Here is a 19,340-nt window from a genome sequence, read left to right on the forward strand (position 1 = left end):
ATGGTGAGCAACAGGAATTCATGATACATCCTGCATTCATTCATGCAATATCATCATCATCATCATCATCATGCATTAGTTAAGTATTACTTAGGTATATGATTTGTATTATTATTATTATTAAATGTTAGCAATAGCACTTTATAACATATGCAGAATTAATCTAGTGTATATTCCTCTGTCCTTTGTTTTATTGTCCATATTGGACAACTAGAGACTGTGCTTCACTTGTACCAACTTTGCACGTGTACCAAATTTAAGAATTTCAGACAACAATGAATAGAAATGAATTTATTTAAAAAAATATACATTTAATATATAAACAGAGTTTTACAGAATTAATACGTGCAACATATCATCAACAAATCATCCACTCCTCTCTCTCTCTCTCTCTCTCTCTCTCTCTCTCTCTCTCTCTCTCTCTCTCTCTCGGCAGAAATGTAGTTATTAAACATAATCAGCAGGAGTGAGCTCTTCTTCTTTAGAACCCTGTTGTTCGACCCCAGGTGCATGGTCTTTGACATGTGTCTCGTCATTTTTACCCTCTGAGGACTCTCTTGCAACTCTCCCTTCTTCTATACTTTCAAGCTCTAGCCTCAGTTGCTCTTTCTCGTTCAGTATCAATTCTTTCTCGGCGGCTCTCTGCTGCTCCTCCCTCTCTTTCTGCTCTTTCTCAGCCTTTTCCACTTTCTCCTGCCTCTTTAGCTTCCAGTAGAAGCACAGGTTTTTCTCGGGGTAGGTGACTTTGGCCAGTGGCAGCTTGAAAATCTTGTTGGTCCCCGTGGTTAAGAGGAGGAAAGTCAGGGCAGAGAGACAAAAAGGCCAGGTGCAGGCTGGCAGACCAAACTGTAGATTGAAAAATACATCACATTGCAGTTAGTAAGCTGTGTTTATCATGGGCTGATATATAAATAGGAGAAAATGTGTACTTGCCGTGGACATGATATTGGCGATGGCTGAGCCAAGGTATGCGCAGAAAAAAGCTGAAGAAGAGGGGAATAGAGATACTGTGAGATGAAGTTTTTGTGAATGCTGTGATATATTACACATATCCGGTTGCTCTCTGCCAATGTTGCACATGGTTGGATGTTATGTAATCATTTTGTGTAGAATAGATCTTCAGACAGCATTTTAATCATCCAGGTGTCCACTCACCACATGTGATCGCAAGCAGGTGCACCTGCCAGGTGAGAGCGTAAAACATTCCTCCGATGGCAATGCAGGCTAACACACAGTTGTATCCCCAGAGGCCAAAGTAAATGTCTCCAAAAGGAGCTGCCAGAGCCAGGCCTGTAAAATATCAGTGCACAACCATCAAGGAATGGGCAAATTCAGTTTAACTTTGGATTATCTTAATCCTGGTTATTTTGCACCTTTAAGGGATATTTTTGGGGTCATCTTGGAGTTGGGACATATTGACTGGGGCTTGAATTCATTCTGTAAGCATGTAAGGAAGCAAAAATAAGTTGTTCTATTTATTTAGGTGAGACAGAATAACTTTTGCATTGTTCGTTATTGTACACCCCTCCAATTGTCAGCTGCCTGCCAAGAAGTGTCTGGTCCTCTCACCTGAAACCATGCCCACAGCAGATCCCAGGACAGCATGAACGCAGGTGATGGGGGAGGAGATGAAGAGTGAGATGATGAAGATTCCTCCTGTCCAAGGGTTGTCACAGCCGTAGACTTGGCCAATTCCCACAGGCACTGACATGAACAACTAGAGGGGCACAGGGCAAGGTTATTATAGTTAACTAAAACTAAAAACTAAAACGTGTGAAAAAACATTTTATTTAACTGAAATTTAAAGAAAAAATGTAAATTACTGAAATGATATGGTGCAAAAATAAAACAAAGATTTACAGAAAATGTCTGTATTATTTATTGTTGGACCGGATTGTTACTGCTGGAGGTCTAATCCAATAATGAAATGTCACAAGAGGTATGGTCACAAGCCCAAATAAAGGTATGTTAAAAGAGCTGAGTATGTAGACAAAGCCTGGCCTGTTACTGACCTTGGCTACGTCGATTTCAGCCCAGGTGATGTTGGGTAGCTCTGAGCGAGGCTGAATATGGACTTGAGGGAAGTGGTGGTTGTAGTGGCCGGTGGCAACCATGTGTAGACACACGAGAATGTTGAAAGGCAGGGTGAATACTGGCAGATCCCAGCGGCTGTTAATAGATGCCAGGGCACTGGATACAATGGGGCTGAAAGACAAGGATACAACATCAGCACTATGAGATTTAATCCACATTTGAACTCACAGTTATTTATTAGTATATTTATTCAAATGTGATTATATCTCAATCTCAAAGGTTGTTTGTTCTGTTATCCTTCAAAATAATGAAAGTTATATGTTCATACTACCGCAAACTGATCAGTTTTGACATTACATGTCATGCTTTTGTTTGATCTTGTTTTATTCTGGTGCTTTCTGCTTCCTTTTCCTGGCCATGTGTCCATTATTTTGTTCTGAGCCACTTTGAGAGTTTAGTTAATTTATCAACTTTCTTGCATCTGCCTCTAATTTCTTATGATATGAACCTCCCATATAATTTACCCATTAGTGTAGTTGCTTACCACATCATAGACATGAAGATGTTGGGCAGCAGGAGCCACCAGTACCAGTCTCCCTTGTTGGAGAACACAGCCATCAGCAGACCCACCAGGATACCATTGTAACCATACAGCCCTGCAGCTATTGCACCCCTGAGGGAAAGTTAGTTATTTTAGAAATGTTCCTGTTGTACAACACATTGTAAAATCATCCTGCATGACTATTCCATCTTCTACTGCCAAAACAAATGATCATTATCAGTCATCAGTTATGTTTCATGTCAGCATACTTAACAAATATACAAGCCTAGTGTTATTGTGATTGATAGCAAGTCTAAAAATACATTTGGAACGTACACCCAACTTCCACTATATGGAGTAACATCTAATTACAATTTAATTTGTTATTTCCTGTAGCATCTGTTTTGTCAAGAAGTAATGTTCAAACCTGTTCTGTTGCAGAATGAGGGCAGAAATGGTGGCAAAGAGTGTGCCCACAAAGCCGTTGAGAGCCCACCAGTAGTTCTGCAGGATGAGGCCGGCAAAAATGATGAGGCCACTAAGAGGGTTGTTGACAAACATCACCTGAGCAGCTCCACGCAAAACCCAGTCCAACAACTGCAGCAAGATGAACTGTTCTGGAGGATGGAAAGAGTGAACAGACAGAAAGCGTTGACATTTTCTCAGTGCTGCTTAATATGCTTCCCACGCTAAATGTTGTGCAGGTTTTTGTCTTCTCAGACTCACAGTTGTGCAGCCATGGGCACAATAAAAGAACCCCCATCAGTTTCTCCAGCAAAGTCAAACATATTTCATTCTGTTCAAAACCTTAGTATTATTTAAAGCCTGTCAAAGGACATGGAGTGGATAATAATAATGACAGCAGGTGCATCTGTGTCACAAGGTGATTAACCCAGGTCACAGAAGCCAAATCCTATATGGACAAACATATATCTTCACAGGGAAGCTGTTGCACATTGTTAATCTATAGTATGGCTTGCCTTAGTAACAGGTTCCTGTCATGAGTTTGTCAGGGGCAAACAATGCATATGATTAGCACATAGATATCATACAGTACGTTCAGTACTTGCCTGGTATTTATCGTTAAAATAATAATAATAGATAATTTGATGGTGACAATATGTGGCCCACTGTCAGGTCTGGCTACAGTGACAATCATTAACTTATTTATAATATCATACAATTTTACAATTAGGTAATTTTTAGTAAAATACTGCTGAACTGCTCGTGTGTGATATTTTTCAATATAAGCAATTATTATTGACTTACTTTCCATCCATTTTCCAAACACCTTCATGTCTCCAGAGAAGTAGGAGACTCCCTTCAAGAAGCAGGCCCTGGTCCTCTGCAGGGTTGTGGGTCCTGGCTGTGTGGGGTCCTTCTCCTTCCTGTTCTCCTGGGAGTTGTCATGGTCAGACGGCAGGTCAGGCTGTGCCATCAGGGGCTGAAGCTCCTTCAGCCACCATTATGGTTAGAAATTAATTAAGAGAATTTAATTATAAAAACATTTGAGGGAATGTATATATAATGTATTATTCTGTATGTCTAAACTGTGAACACTGACTTACAGTGGTGGTAGGAGAGGTGGTGGTCAGTGCAGCAGTGGAACAGTTGATATTCTTCTGAATATCCTGAGGGGAAAGAAGAAAATATGTCACTCATCAGCACATGAAGTTCATCGCTACTTATAAGCAAGAAAAAATACATATATTTGTGTAAAATATTTCTAAATTAAATAAATATGTTTCTAAATCATGCATTTGCTGTGTTTATGGTATATTTTACTGTACTTTCATTCTACCAACCAAAACCAATGTGAAATGAAATCTCATGTTTAAAAAAAATAAATATATATATATATAATTTAACTGTGACTCTATTACAGAACAGAGAAGATTAAAACAAAAACAACTGGCAGCCTTTAAATATTAATCATGATTTATACAAAACTTATTTATACAAAACTAATCACAGTATATTGGGCTACTATGATCAATAACTTGAGTTAACTGCATTTTAATGAATCATCCATCAGAATCAATGCTCTAAGATAAAGGAATAACATGCCTAACCTAACCTCATAATCTTAAACTATAATCTTCTTTAAATATTAGTTGGTTAAACAGGCACACATTCAGTAAAGTTCACTGTCCTACTGAACAAACAGTCACAAGTGCTCCCACCTTTATGTAGAGTGATCCAGGCATATGTTCCAGAATAAGCACAGGACGCAAGGGGTTGCCAGCTTCCTTCTGCTGTACAACACAGATTTCCACTGAAGGCTTTTATAGCAACAGACAGTAGAGAAATCCCCGCCTCTTCTTTTTCCTCTGCACAATCTCACTGCAGAAATCACTAACAGACTGAATGATAATCTTTGCCACACCTGTCTAGTCTCTCTAAGCACACAACCAAACTTCAATTTCTGTCATTTCTACAGTGCCTACAGTGCTGATATTATCATCTCATTTTAAATCAAAGGTGCATTTAGAGTCCAGCATATGCAAACATTCCCCATTTCCAGCTTGTGGAGGTTTTTTCTTTTGTTTGACTGTTGGTTGACAAAACAAGCAATCAGAAGACATCACCTTAGACTTAAAGGTTATATATATATGAGATTTAAAACATTAATATAGCAGCAATATATTGCTTGTTTACTTTTCCGGTCCTTCAGCAGGTGCATGTTAGTACATCTGAATCCCTCAGTGGGTAACTAAGGAGATCAAATAAAATTGATTTTTTTTTTTTCATCTATGGTGGGGAATTAAGGATTTAGACCAAACCAGAGTTGGTGACTGTTGGAACACTAAAACTACTAACAAAGTTGGTTTTGGTGAGTTTTATTTTGTTACTCTTCAGTTTGAATGAAGTTATAATATTATGATGGTCTGCAAAGTAAAATGCAAATATTTTACAACAACAATGTGAGCTTGTCAATGGCAGAAAACAAGCTCTTTGACGGGTACATTTTCCCCCAAGGGTTAGCTTACGTTGCCGCCATTGCAGCCCATTTCGCAAATATTTTTATATCTTAAGTTGTTTCGGTCTTGAAATTCAGATACTTAGTATTTTTTCTTGACAGTTTTAAAAATACTTTTAAAAAACTTTTAAAATTTGGTTTGAGCTAATGACGGACTGGAAACATTGTTCTCATGATGACAGATGAAAAAAGATGAAAGCATTATGAGTGCCTCACAGCTCATAAATTTACTTTGTAAATCCTGCTTTATGTTCCTCCTCTCCTGTATGAGCCATTCACCGCGTTGCACGCTAAGAAGAGCAGTGTGCAAGTGCATTACATTCACTTAAAAATGTATTGTATGTCAAGAATGACACATGCACATCAGCTCATAATTTTAGACCACAGTGACATTGGGAGCAGTGAGAGTTCATCATTTCAACATTGAAAATAGCTCAACACGCCCTCTATTGTTTTAAATTAGCCTGAGCCTTCTAAGTCCAATCAGAATCAGAATCAGAAATACTTTAATAATCCCCGTGGGGAAATTACTTACTATCAATGAGATAGAGTTGACTGTTTGGGGTGAGTCTATGTCATGACTTTTTTTTATAAAATTACAGAACTCTAACCAAACCTTGACTGAGAGACTAAATAATAATTGTTTCGTTTAAAAATTATGTGCATCTATGAGGAATAAAGGAAATTGAAAGTACAGTGCATTAACAGCTAAAAGCTGTTTACTTGTTAAGCTGTTTATTAAAATAAAATAATAACTTAGTGTGTGTAAAACTAGCAACCTCACAATCAACCACAGATGACAGCACTGTCCTGTATAAGTTCAGCTGCACACTCGGAAATCATCCTCAACTCTACAGCTACAGTGCAGTGAATAATGTTTGGTTTTCGGGATAATGAAAGCATTGTGTGTGAGTATGTCACAGGTCATACATATTCACACTTTGCTTTAATTTCTGTGCCGCATGCTTACAAAAGTGTAACATTTTCTGTACATCAGGAATGACACCTGCAAAGCAGTGTCTGCTCACAAAAAATGAATGAAAAGGGTGTAGAACTGTTTCACTATGAATGCATCACAGTTTTCTGCACTGGTGTCCCACCCTGCTGCTGTCCTGACATGAGAGATTTGATGTGTTGACATTTGGTTGACACACCAAAAGACAGTGACATGTGTCAATATCACTATCAGAGCTTTCAGACTGAAGCACTTCAGCAAATGTTTCCGCAGAAGCCAAGAGCATTTAAAAAAGTCTTTCATAACTAATACAATAACTTTGCTCAATTTGTAACACACCTCCTACACTTGAACTATTACACACAAACACTCTGTCACAAGTAAAAGCCTTGCATTTGGAATCTTAATTACACTAATCAAAAAAGAAAGTATAATCAGGAAAATGTACATAAAGTATTAAAAGTAAAAGTACAGGAGATTCTTTTTTTCAACTAAGGAAAATGTATTTATCATTATAGAACACAATGTTGTAAAACAAAAGGAAAGTTTGCAGTTTTATCATGCTTCAAATACAGAAATAAAATAATTGAATATGTACAGTTATTAATATACATACATACATACACGTACGTACACACCCAGGAAATAATTCTGCAGTGCATCTTTTGAATTTGTGACTGGGGAAATGTAAACAACACAGTGATTATAATATGGTATCATCTTCACATAAAAAGAAGCAGTGTCTATCCACTTTGACTGCGTTTAAGCATCAAGCATCATGGATCCACACACAGAGTCCGCCTCCTCTTGTCCTGCGCTCTGTTACAATAATGTTACATTATTAGATTAATAATGTCGATCCATCAGTGTGTGGCATTTTACTGTCTAAGCGGGGCGAGGTGAATCTAGTTTCAGCTACTTTTTATACAGCTTGCATGTCAAGTGATTCCCAACGCAGGGTTTGGGCCCCTCCAATAGGTCACAAGATCAATCGGAGGGGTCTTCAGATGGTTAACAGAAGAGGAAAGAATAAAAACAAGGTTCTGGAACACATTTTTTAATTTATTTATGGACTTTTCCGTAATCTTTGTTCTTTCTGAAATAATTATTACCTTTTTTTTTTTTTTTTTTACTGAATATACATCTGAAATGTGAGAAGAGGCCCAAATAGACACTGTTATTCTGACTATAAGGTCACAAGCCACAATTCTGGGAACCACTGATTATTATTATTGTTTTATAAGCTTATCTTAACATTCCTTGAGCAAAATAAAGTGGATTAGCAATATTTCTGTCTGAAAAGTAGAGTACAAGTAATACGTAACATAAAATGGAAAAATTCAAGTAAAGTACAAGCTCCTAAAAATTGTACTAGTACTTGTGTCAGTGTACTCATTTCCACCACTGTATTTCTGTTTCTGTGGGATTTGTAAATATTGTTTATTCTGTTGTACTAATTTATCATCATCACATGATATCTAAGTCTCATTATCAGAAACAGCATACACACACACACACACTTACAGATGGATAATGCAGACACAGGGGAGTGTGTTTATTTATATAGTCGTTTAACACAATTACAGTATCGTTACAAAGCTGATGAGCAGCATTGATTGCTGTGGCAGACATCAAGTCATCACTAAAGGAGGAAGAGGAGTCGCCTGAAAAAGTGGGTGATGGCCAGTAAGAGATTTACAACAATTATGTAAGAGACGCTGAAAAAGGAATGAAGAACAAACAGGTATGATTAAAGGTATTCAACACAGATTACACTCAATCTTCCAGGAATGGGTGTTCTTGGTAAGCAGCTGGTTATGATAAATCAAATGATATGGTTAAATCTAAAACATTAAAAAAAGTAGTGAAGCTCTGATTTACTGCACCCAGACATGACACCTTTTCAGCCCTTTTTGGATTGGTTAATTGTTTTTTCAAATAATGTAATGAGTATTATTATATGGAAGTATTATTTAGTATTGATTCTTATTTATGTAGGCCTATTATCTTATTTAACACAGGCAGTGCAGCTAAATAAACACTTGTTTATGTATATAAATGGTAAGTAAATGTGTCAGAGTAAGCAAGAAATCATCTTTTCCTCTCTAGAAAAATGTTACACAATCATCTGTGTGCTTATCACAATCATCATCATCTTGTATAATCATGAAGCTATTGGTTGCATAACACTAAACTGAAAAACAGTGTTTTACCGTCTGTCTCCTCTTTAAAAAGAGAAATCCTACAATAGGTTAAGTTATCAAATGTTGTGGTTTTACATGTTGCTCCACTTTAATACATATACAAACTATTTCTTTAAGATATTCTTGTCCTTTTGAACCTACTTCTACTCAGTGTTGCCACAGTTACTTTGAAAAAGTAATCTGATTAGTGATTACTGATTACTGCTTAGTTACTTTACAGATTACTTGATTTTAAAAGTAACTAAATCAGATTACAAGTTACTTTATTAGTTACTTTACAACACCCCCGCCGCCTCAACATAAATGACAACCGGTTATGCCAACACTCACGTTATTGGAAGTGCATTTTTAACAGTAACGTCAACAATGTATCTCCTGACATTTGAAGTCTACAACACACTGCCCGACCGACTTCTACAACTCTCCCCCACTTACTGGTTTTGCACCGACGTCCAGTTTTTGTTGTTCGGGTGGTGGGGGACCTCCTGCTCTCTGCTTCGTACCACCTGCTGGGACTTGCTCTGTAAGTTTGACTGTGCAGTGCTGCGACTCCAAATGTTTCTTCAAATTTGACGTAGTGTTTTTGTAGCTCGATAGCACTTTGTCGCCACCAGCACAGAGTGTACAACGAACCTTAATATTGCCATCTTTAGCTGACACAGACTCAAAATAGTGACTGTATTTCCAGCTAAACGCGCATCTCTCTCCTCCCTCCATTGTTGTTTATGTTTGTGTCTGCGTAGCCTACACGTGAACTGTCCTCGTGCTGAAAACGTGACTGATTTATTAAGGAAAATGACAAACATAGTAACGCACAGTGACTTGGATAAGTAACTTTAATCTGATTACCGGTTTGGAAATAGTAACGCATTAGAGTACTCGTTACTGAAAAAAGTGGTCAGATTGTAAGTAACGCGTTACTGGCATCACTGCTTCTACTTCAGGTAACTCAGTTTTAATGCTTTCTAAACGGTCAGCCATTTACACATAAAAACGAAAGTGACATCTTAAAAATATCAATGTGAAGTCGAATCTTGTTTGGTTAACAGCTTTGCTTGAAAGTTCATCATGTTCTTCACAGCAAATTTCACCTGTCAGTTCAGTTACCCTTCAGGTACAAGCTGTTGTGATCCAGTCATCACCTTTAAAAGAGCATTACTGTTATAGATTCATTATCTTCCTGTGCCTGACAGATTGGATAATATTCATTGATTTACAGCCTGTCAAGTTGTGATGGCACATGTGAAGCACATGTCGTACAGAGGTATGTTCAAGGTGCTGTACAGAGAAGCTAAAACAACACAGTAAAAAGTTAAATCAACACAATTCAAGGTTTAAATAATACAATTTAAAAGAGAAAAATAGGGGAGATTACTATATAGAACTGAAATTAAAAAATAAGATAAAAGAGTAAATGAATATAAATAAATACATAAAAAAGATTTAAAAGAACATATGGTAGATAGACTTGTATTTATACAATGCGCTTTTTTTGTGACATTCACACACTGATGGCAGAGGCTGTCATATAAGGTACCACCCGCTCATCAGGAGTGATACAGCACTTCAAAGCGTTTACGATGACACTAAGCTCACTCATACACACACACACACACACACACACACACACACACACACACACACACACTCATACACTGACGCCAAGTGCTTGCTCATGGTTGGAACTGTTGGGTCTCTGTAAATAATTTTATAAGGAATACGGTCTAGACCTGCTCTATTTGAAAAGTGTCCTGAAATAACTTCTGTTATGAATTGGCGCTATACAAATAAAATTGAATTGAATTGAATTGAATTGAATTGAATTGACAGCAGTGCCATCAGGAGCTATTTGGGGTTAAGTATCTTGCCCAAGGACACTTCAACTGCACACTTCAAATGGAGTGAAACCACGACCCGATATACCTGACCTGATTTTATTAATTTTTTAATAATAATAATACAATGACAATAAGGCCTTGGGTTTTAAAAACACCTTGTTAAAAGCATGTGAAACAATAAGGTTTTCAGTCTGTATTTAAAAGTATTAATTGTATGCAAACATTGTGATCACAGAAACCTTATTACAGCTTAAAACTGTTATTTGTTTTCATATAAAAAAAAGGCAATGCTGTGTTTAATGCAAAATTCAAAAGAAACACAGATTTTGGAGACTCAGAGCATTGATCTTTGTAACAACCACTTGAGCATCAGTGGCCTGAGGAAGAGCAGGTTGACAGGGACATCTAGTGGACACATAAGAAATTACATGTGTCTTTATATCCTCTCCTCCTTGATCATTTGACCTGTAGACTTCACACTGGATCAAACCAACATATTTTTCTGGAGACATAAGTCTTTAAGCACTTTTATTACTATAGTCTGAGGATCTTTCTCATATATGATACGCAGACTCTCTCAAATGAAACTAATCAGACCAAGCTGCACACAGGATCAGACACTGCTGCCCTTCTACAGAAACAGATCTGACAAGATTAGAAAAGGCAGCAGTTCAGTGTTTTCATGGAGCCAACTCACCCTCATGCACACACAAAAAAGGATGGGGCTACAAAGTATGCCCCTATGCATGTGTTTGTTTCTGTGTGTGTGTGTGTGTGTGTGTGTGTGTGTGTGTGTGTGTGTGTGTGTGTGTGTGTGTGTGTGTGTGTGTGTGTGTGTGTGTGTGTGTGTGTGTGTGTTGGGGTGGTGGGTGGTGAGGGGGCTCTCCAGCCTCTGCCAGAGTCTATGGAACCTGATACTTGATGACTCCCCATCACAAGAATGTGAGTTTCCTTCTCTTGGAGCATCTGGCCCGACGCCCGGCCACATCTCCATCTGTGTTTGTGTGTGTGTGTGTGTGTGTGTGAGTGTGTGTGAGTGTGTTGCTTGTTACTATTTGCCCCTTTTTCAGAATGAGCGGCCTCTTTTAGCACAGTGAGACAGTCTTTGTATGATGGTTGTCTGATTTGTTTTCTTAGTCCTCTGTTAATGTGTTGTCACTTTTATTTGCAACTTTCTGTTATTTTGTAATTTTTTTTTCAGGAAAGTCTGGAAAAAGAGGCGCATCCAGGCTTTGAGTTACAGGGGACTAAATACAAAGGACATAAACAAAAAATAAATAAAAAATCTGCCTCTAAATGTTTGTTTCTAACACATTTCCATATTATTTAAACATTTTATGAGGATTCTTGAAGTGTTACTTAGGGATCGAGCTATGTGGGAGCTGAGCTCATGAATGCAGTGAAATCAGGCACTTATACATTACCAATAACCATTATTTTAATCACAAATAATGCATTTTTCAGTGTAATGAGTATTATTTCTCTCTGTATTTCACTACAAAAACCATTGCATCCTCCCACTAGTGGGAGCTTTAGTGATGTATTGCTTCCTGTCCTGCATAGGGGCACAGTACCGTATCCTACATGCAATGGGGCACTGTGCCCCTGCGGCCAACACGTAAAATAATAACACCTAAAGGACAATTTGCATTCTCCCTTTGAGTGATGGTTCTCGGGTTTGGTATATTTTAGGCTACTGAAACTATGTTTAAATATCGCAGGGCAGTTTTGTGTTGTTGCAATCTACTCAATAATTGTTGTAAATAGTGGGCTGCTGTATGTATTTGTGAAAGTGATGGACTATGTAATCTCTCTCTCTATTGCATTCTCTCTCTCTCTCTCTCTCTCTCTCTATTTCATTCTCTCTATTTCTTCTCTCTCTCTCTCTCTCTCTCTCTCTCTCTCTCTCTCTCTCTCTCTCTCTCTCTCTCTCTATCTATCTCATGAAAAGCTCACGTTATTTTATTATTTAATTATCTCCGCCCCTAATGTCACTTGTTTTAGAGACCCCCACAGAGCTGAGATTGTAACTCGAACCCTGCTGTTACTGTTACCAACCCCCATAAGTGTAATTTCATGGTCACAAGGTTTTTTCATTGTCACAGGAAACTCCAGAAGGCTAACACGCAGACAGACACATTTACACCTATCAAAGTGTACTTCAAGGTGTGTCAGTACACTGTGACATCACTGCTGACTGTGATTACAGGTGAAACACACACCTCACATCTGTTGGGTGTGGTCAGTTAAGACGTGCAACCATTGACACTATACATAGTGGACCAAGCTTCTGGGTCTGTGTCTGCAAATGCGGAAGTGTTTCAAACATTTGTTATATGTAATGGCCAGCAGGTAGAAACTCCACTGGCTGCAAAAAAAAAAGTCAGATAGTATAAAGTTTTATGAAGAAATGACCCTACTTCTCACTTGATTATTAACTCAGTATCCAGTTTCCTAATGAATCTATGGTCTGAATCGCTGGTTTCAACTCTCATTTAGTAAATTATGGTCCAATTTAGAGTAAAATAGATGATAAAGCAGAGTATTTTAAATGACAAGTCATTCTTGGTGAGTCCATCCAGCACAACGCACGAAACTCAGATCAAACTGACAAACTAGGCAGTGCTGAACAAATATGAATCATGATTCTCATACTGTGTTGCCTATTTCTCCGCTAAAGTCTTTTCAGAAATATATTTTAGTGAGCTGTAATACGAGAACGTGTGTGATCAGGTGAGCCGCCATTGTTTCCTGTTATGGAGGAGTCAAAACTGTGCAGCCACTGCCACTGGCTGCAAATGGACAACATGGCGACGGCCATAATGCCAAACTCGAAGCTTCAAAACAGTTTTCCAGAAAACTGATGGTTGATGTCACAGTTAGTTTACAGATGGGTGCAATAGACTTGAAACCTTTGACCAGAGAGGGCAGTGAAGATCTGGTTTTCAACCCGGTAAGGTCTTTTTAACTCTATTTCGAGCGTGTGAGGAAATTCAACACCACAATACTGCAGGGACACGGCTAACTACTTGTTATGCTTCTGGGTTATTAAATCAAGATTAAATTGCTTGTGTGAAAGGAAAAGCTGAAGATGCAGTTTCTATTCATAAGAAAATAAATGTGTGCACTACATAATATATCTATTTGCTCTTTTATTCTGAATAAAGTAGCTGATGTTGCGTTCTCCATTCTGAAATCAATAACATTAAGAATTGTTCAGTTTAAAAACATAATTTGCTTGAAATAATTACAGGGCCAGTTGAGGTGATATCCATTTCCTTCTCTTTATTGAAAACCTGTAAATTCAGGATGTGTGTGTGTGTGGGCTCACAACAACATTTTCTCAGCACTCCCCAAATTCTCTGCATTTTTGCTCTTTGTAAAAGTAGACATAAATGGCCAAAAATGGTCAAATATTTGGGCTCCTTTCCTCCTCAGGAGCTTCAACATAAAATCTGTCACATAGCCAGTTTATTAAAACACACTGACACTAGAGAGGATAGATGTCTGCTGCTTAAAAAAATAATTTTAAATAGAACAAACTTTTATGCTGTATCATCAAGTTATGTAAATATTTTCAAATAAAATCAACACACATGTCTAAAGTAATCCCTAATCATCTGAACAAAAAAAATAATCATCCTTCTATATAATATGTCTAAATAGACTTTTTATAAACCCACAGAGTATTACAGTTTGTTACAGCAGTTACAGTAGAGCACCTTATTCCTTAAGGGTCCCCTTTTCTATCATTGAGTAAACTGATGACCCCTAACTAAGTGACATATTTTATGGATATTTAATATTATATTCAATGCGTAACAATGACAGTGCAGAACAACTGATAAACTGTACAATTAATCCCAATAGTAAACGCAATAACTGCATGAAATGTGTGTAAAATGGGCCATTTGGATTAACTTTGAGCAGATAATTTTCCTTTGAGATATAACATGATGAGATTTCAGGAACATTTTCTACAATTCTTTATTATGTTTTTAAACAATTGTACATTCTTAATAGGTTTCTTTTTTTTTGACAAATTCAGTGTCTTTGTTCTATTAGCTCTATGTTTTAGAAGAGAGTGAAAGCTAGCTATCTAGTTTGTGTTCAGGTCTTCAGAGTTTAGATCTGAAATAATAATTGAAACTAAAAGCACTTTTATTTAGTTTTATTTACAGAAATAAACAATAGGCTGAGACATAGGCCTACTGTGTATACGTTTTCTTACGCCCCTTAAAACTAATCAAATCAAGACCTTGTGATCTCCAGTAGGGGTCCCAACTTTCAGGTTGGGAACCATTGTGTTACACTTTGTTCAAAATCTCACCGCTATCTGTATGTGCAGACCTGTTTTCATCCTATTCTATACAATATTGCCACGTCTGACACATTTTTATTCTAACATCTTTCGCCATTCTCAGAGAGGTTGATATATGATGTGAAAACAGTAAGACAAATAGCATTTGTGGAGCCTGCCACTGATTTTCACCTGTGTGAATTAACCATATCAGTAGTTTTATCTCCTTAACTACAATTCAGTTGTTTTACATTTATGCTGACCATTTCCAAATTAATGTTAAATAGTTTTTAATTTTAAATATATTTCTTTTACCCTTAGGGGCAGGCATTGATTTCCTTTGGTTTCTGTGTGCAGACTCTACCACACAACAATATTAAACAAAGCATGGTTTGGAAAATTGTTAACTGTGATGTAAAATAAGTTAAGTACAGCATGCAATGCCAGTGCTATGGTCCTTAAAGCCAACAACTGTTAAGAAAAACAGAGCTTATCTGGGTCAAATTACAAGGAATTAAAGGTAGTTGATGGTTTCACTTTGCAGGCTTTTTTGCAATGTGTAGTAATGTATTAAGCACATTTAGCAGTTACATAGTTAAGAGGAGTTTTTGGAATAAACTTTAAACTTTACACAAGCTTTTTTTGTACATTTCTTTTTCCTATTTGTTTTGCAAAAGTAATGGACAGGTAGAGAATATTGAAAGAAAACTCCCCTTTGGCATTGCCATTTGAAAAACATCATTAAGTGTCTCACTCACTCACTTTCAATAAAGTGCTGGATTCTGTTTCCCTTCTTTAACATTCAATAAACTGCACTTCCCAGAAACCCAAAACACGATACAGCCGTTTATGTGTGTGTGTGTGTGTGTGAGTGTGTGTGTGTGTGTGTGTGTGTGTGTGTGTGTGTGTGTGTGTGTGTGTGAGAGAGAGAGAGACTGAAAGAGGCGAGAGAGAGAGCAGGTATGTGTGAAGACAAAGGCTCACTTGTTCACAGTGGTGCTTTATCCTCATTACACTCCTCATTTGTTTACACTGTTAACTCTCCCACTTCCTCCATCCTTCACTGCCTCTGCCTCTCTCTCTCTCTCTCTCTCTCTCTCTCTCTCTCTCTCTCTCTCTCTCTCTCTCTCTCACACACTCTCTCTCTGGTGACACATTCATTCAGTACACAATCTGTAATCAGTGTTTACACTCTTGCCGCCCTTCACTCATGACATGAGTTGCAGCTCAAACATGTTACTGTAAATTGGTCTGTACGCCATGTTGGCAGGACATGCAGGCTTACAAACATTTCACATCTGAATCAATAACTTGAGTTGTTAAGCAAGATGAGGAGAAGTCAAGACTCAAACAATGACATGTTTAAGAGGATGATTAGGAGGGTGATGTAGTTTGAGTGAAAGAAGGGATTGGAGATGACCGGGGAAAGGTAGAAGTATGTTTAATGATGTGTTATATCAGTTGGTGCAAAGGAAGATGTGTGTGAGGGCAAAATTAAGGGGTTAAATGTGAAGCTTATAGTCTTGGCTCACAAAGAGACAGGCCTGCAGGATTAAAATCAGACAGAGAAAATGGGAGCAGAGGAGAGAGATGAAGAGAACGACAGAGAGAGAGAAGGGAAGAAAGAAGGAGAGCGAAGGAGAGCAAAAGACAGAAAGTAATTGGTTCTGTGATGGCTTCCAGCTGCATGGCACTCGGCCAAACCAACTCTTCATGACACACACTCTCCACACACACACACACACACACACACACACACACACACACACACACACACACACACACACACAAATTCACTTCAAGTCAGTAGTGCACCATAAACATAAGATCTCTGTAGTTTCTGACAATATATGTTAGCAACTGTGACATGCTTGGTTGCTCCACGTGAAAAATCCATTTTGTGATTGAAATAATGACCTGTTACCAATAATTTCATTCTGTTTTAGTGGCTGAAAATGTATAACATAAATATAAATGTGTGTTTGTCCATACTGGCTGCAGGATTCAGGGGCCTAATGTGTTTTTTATATATATATATCTACCTCTGCAGCAGAGCCCTTTGAGGCATTTTAGTAGCTATCACTGGGGTGCAGAGGAATGGGCACCACACTGACATTTACAAAGTAAATTATATTACAGATGTATTCAACTTCTGCAATAACAACAGGAGCTTGTGTTTAGCATAAATAGAGATCGAAAACAGCAGCCTATATGTGCTGACAAGCAACTTAAAGCTTGTTAGATGCTTTTATAAAGCTTCTATTGTGAACTTTGGAGTTGTAACTCAGCTGGAGACGTCAACTCTTGGTGACAAAGATTCACTGACAACTGATTTAAGCACATATGGGCAGATGTGAACGGGTTTAGTGGTGATGTACGTTTGTGTGTATGTGAATGTTGGAGGCATAATGTGGCATCTGTTTGAGAGATAGTAAATTAACAAGTTTTCCTGCGAGGGAAGTGACAGAGTGTCACTCAAAACAAATTGCTCACACACACACACGCACACACATACACACTCGCTCATACAGATTGCACAGCACAACATAACCACACAGTCATCACACAAGCTATCATAAACATTAAATAGTGGAAACATGATAAATAACTCAGGGAAAATCAGGGCTGTGTAGCTGGAGAGTGCGACGGATTAACACCCATGTTAACATTTTTACAACTGACAAACACTGTCAACAAAAAAAAAATCAAAATGAATTATGATAATGTGAAAAACACACAGAAAAATTTGCTTCAAATTGTCAAAAAAACATGTACAAGCTAAAAGTTATGACAGTGTTAAATTAACAATCAGGCAGGCCAAATAAAAGAAACTAAAATTAAATCATTGCATATTGTATGAGTCCAAACATCATAGCCACGAGCAGTTCCCATTATGCCTCACAGGAATAGATTTTGGCATTTCCAATTAAATGAGTTTTTTCTGTTACATTCGTAGCATTTTCAAAATGCAAATTTACTATCACAGATGTTACAAATGCCTTCTAAAACCTGACAAACACACAAGAGCAGTCATTAAATATGACTTTCTTTCTTTTTTATGATGTAGCTGAGCTTGGCTGAAATATTTATCAGGACAGAGATGGGGAGGTGAATTTGTCGGCCACTTTAACAGCTCATTTTCAGCTCTATAATGTCTATCTCTGTAGAGAATCTCCCTAATTGATATGCAGCTAACACTTTGTTTTACACTGTAGGTTAGTCATGGGCTGTTCAGTAATATTGTAACTCCTAAAACATGGCTTCAGATAGCTAATCCATGTCTTGAGTCAGTGAAGCCGTCTGCTGTTTGACATTCTCACAGCTTCTTGCTCTCTCTCCCTCCAACCCTAGTTGCCTGGAGGCTTTATCCACTAAGTCAAAACATTGGCAGCTCCAATATTTTAATTCCTTTTTGAAAACTGATTTTCCCCTTTATGGCTCATGCTCATCTGTTTTTTATGTGGCCGTGACCAGGAGAATAATGTTATTAGAGTCCAAGTAAAGACAAGAACACTGTTTGGATCAGATAGAGCTTGATGAGGGCTGGAAAGAGCAAGTAAACGTATCTTTGTGGCACGCCAGATTTTGCTCTCTCCCTTTCTCCCCCCCTCGTGCATTGATGGACGTCCACTGCTCTGCTCTCAAACAGATGGTAGAGGCATTAGGACGGGGATCTTCAGAAACGAGAGAAGTAAAATTATTATCTCTGACATTTCAATACAGCCTTTAGTCCAAGCTTCCATGAGGACTTCCAAATCCATTCAAGCTAATCTAGACCCCTCTTCACACGGCTTATCCTTCTCAAGGCTCTTCCTCTTTAAGCCCCTTGGATCACTGCTTGTCAAAATCATCTCAAACAATTTACAGTGTGTAGAGCGCACCCACAACATAAAGACACCGTCGTGTAATGACATTTAAGCCCTCAGATACTGACTGGAAGTGACTGTATCCTTTTTCTCTTGGTGTTTATGCCCTCAGCAGGAGACGAGCCAAATCCTAGGCTATGGCATGGTAAATTAACATTGCACGAGTTGACTGTGGTCTTCACTTTCGCAGCAATATGAGCAGTTATCAGAATCACACAAGAGAGTCTTATTATGCATGCTAGTAAATGACTAATCTTTAATGAGACCCACATTTAACCTTCTAATGGCTCTTTATTAGACTAACAAGCTATGCCCCAGTGTCTATGTGTATGTGTGGAAAAGAGAAAATGTGTGTGCAGACTGTACTGTATGTGAGTGCAGCAGTGAAACACTAATTAAGCTGTCGGATGGTGCAGCAGATTAGGCAGGCCCCCTGCAGAGTCTTCAGCCCCGGTAGGCAAACAGGCTTCATCCCTCAGCCAGCCAACCCAAATACATCTCAGCCCAGCACTACCCAGAGCTCAGCAATAACATTAGTGCTCACTACACCCAAATATCTTTAGCCCAGTGAGGCCGGATCAGATGGCCTACCAGAGCCAACAGCCCAGACTGCTGGGTGACT

At 38.1% G+C, this 19,340-nt stretch overlaps 1 protein-coding gene across 3 annotated transcripts; it reads right to left on the reverse strand.

Annotated features, from left to right (window-relative positions):
• Positions 1–276: 276 nt before the first annotated feature.
• slc14a2 (solute carrier family 14 member 2) lies at positions 277–4,846 on the reverse strand. 3 transcript variants are annotated; one of them, XM_051423584.1, is made up of 10 exons: positions 4,759–4,846; positions 4,144–4,206; positions 3,845–4,028; positions 3,003–3,192; positions 2,579–2,707; positions 2,013–2,205; positions 1,570–1,717; positions 1,156–1,290; positions 934–983; positions 277–846 (listed from the first exon to the last, which is right to left on the reverse strand). In XM_051423584.1, the coding sequence occupies exons 1-10, from the start codon at positions 4,780–4,782 to the stop codon at positions 448–450; spliced, it is 1,515 nt and encodes a 504-aa protein (XP_051279544.1). In that variant the 5' UTR covers positions 4,783–4,846; the 3' UTR covers positions 277–447. The 3 variants fall into 3 exon arrangements, 1 of the variants encoding a protein (XP_051279544.1); XR_007887537.1 differs by lacking the exon at positions 277–846 and having other exon boundaries at positions 969–983; positions 1,156–1,437; XR_007887538.1 differs by lacking the exons at positions 277–846; positions 934–983 and adding an exon at positions 1,374–1,437.
• Between the last annotated feature and the right edge of the window lie 14,494 nt (positions 4,847–19,340).

Source organism: Dicentrarchus labrax, unplaced genomic scaffold (genome assembly GCF_905237075.1).
Source record: "Dicentrarchus labrax unplaced genomic scaffold, dlabrax2021, whole genome shotgun sequence".
NCBI classification, from domain to species: domain Eukaryota; kingdom Metazoa; phylum Chordata; class Actinopteri; family Moronidae; genus Dicentrarchus; species Dicentrarchus labrax.

Excerpts from the sequence above, each read along its gene's own strand:
- slc14a2 (XM_051423584.1), bottom strand. The coding sequence starts at position 4,782 with ATGCCTGGATCACTCTACATAAAG. Across the intron at positions 3,193-3,844 it reads GTTTGGAAAATGGATGGAAA|AACAGTTCATCTTGCTGCAG; the intron begins GTAAGTCAATAA and ends TCCATCCTCCAG. Across the intron at positions 1,718-2,012 it reads CTGAAATCGACGTAGCCAAG|TTGTTCATGTCAGTGCCTGT; the intron begins GTCAGTAACAGG and ends GTGCCCCTCTAG.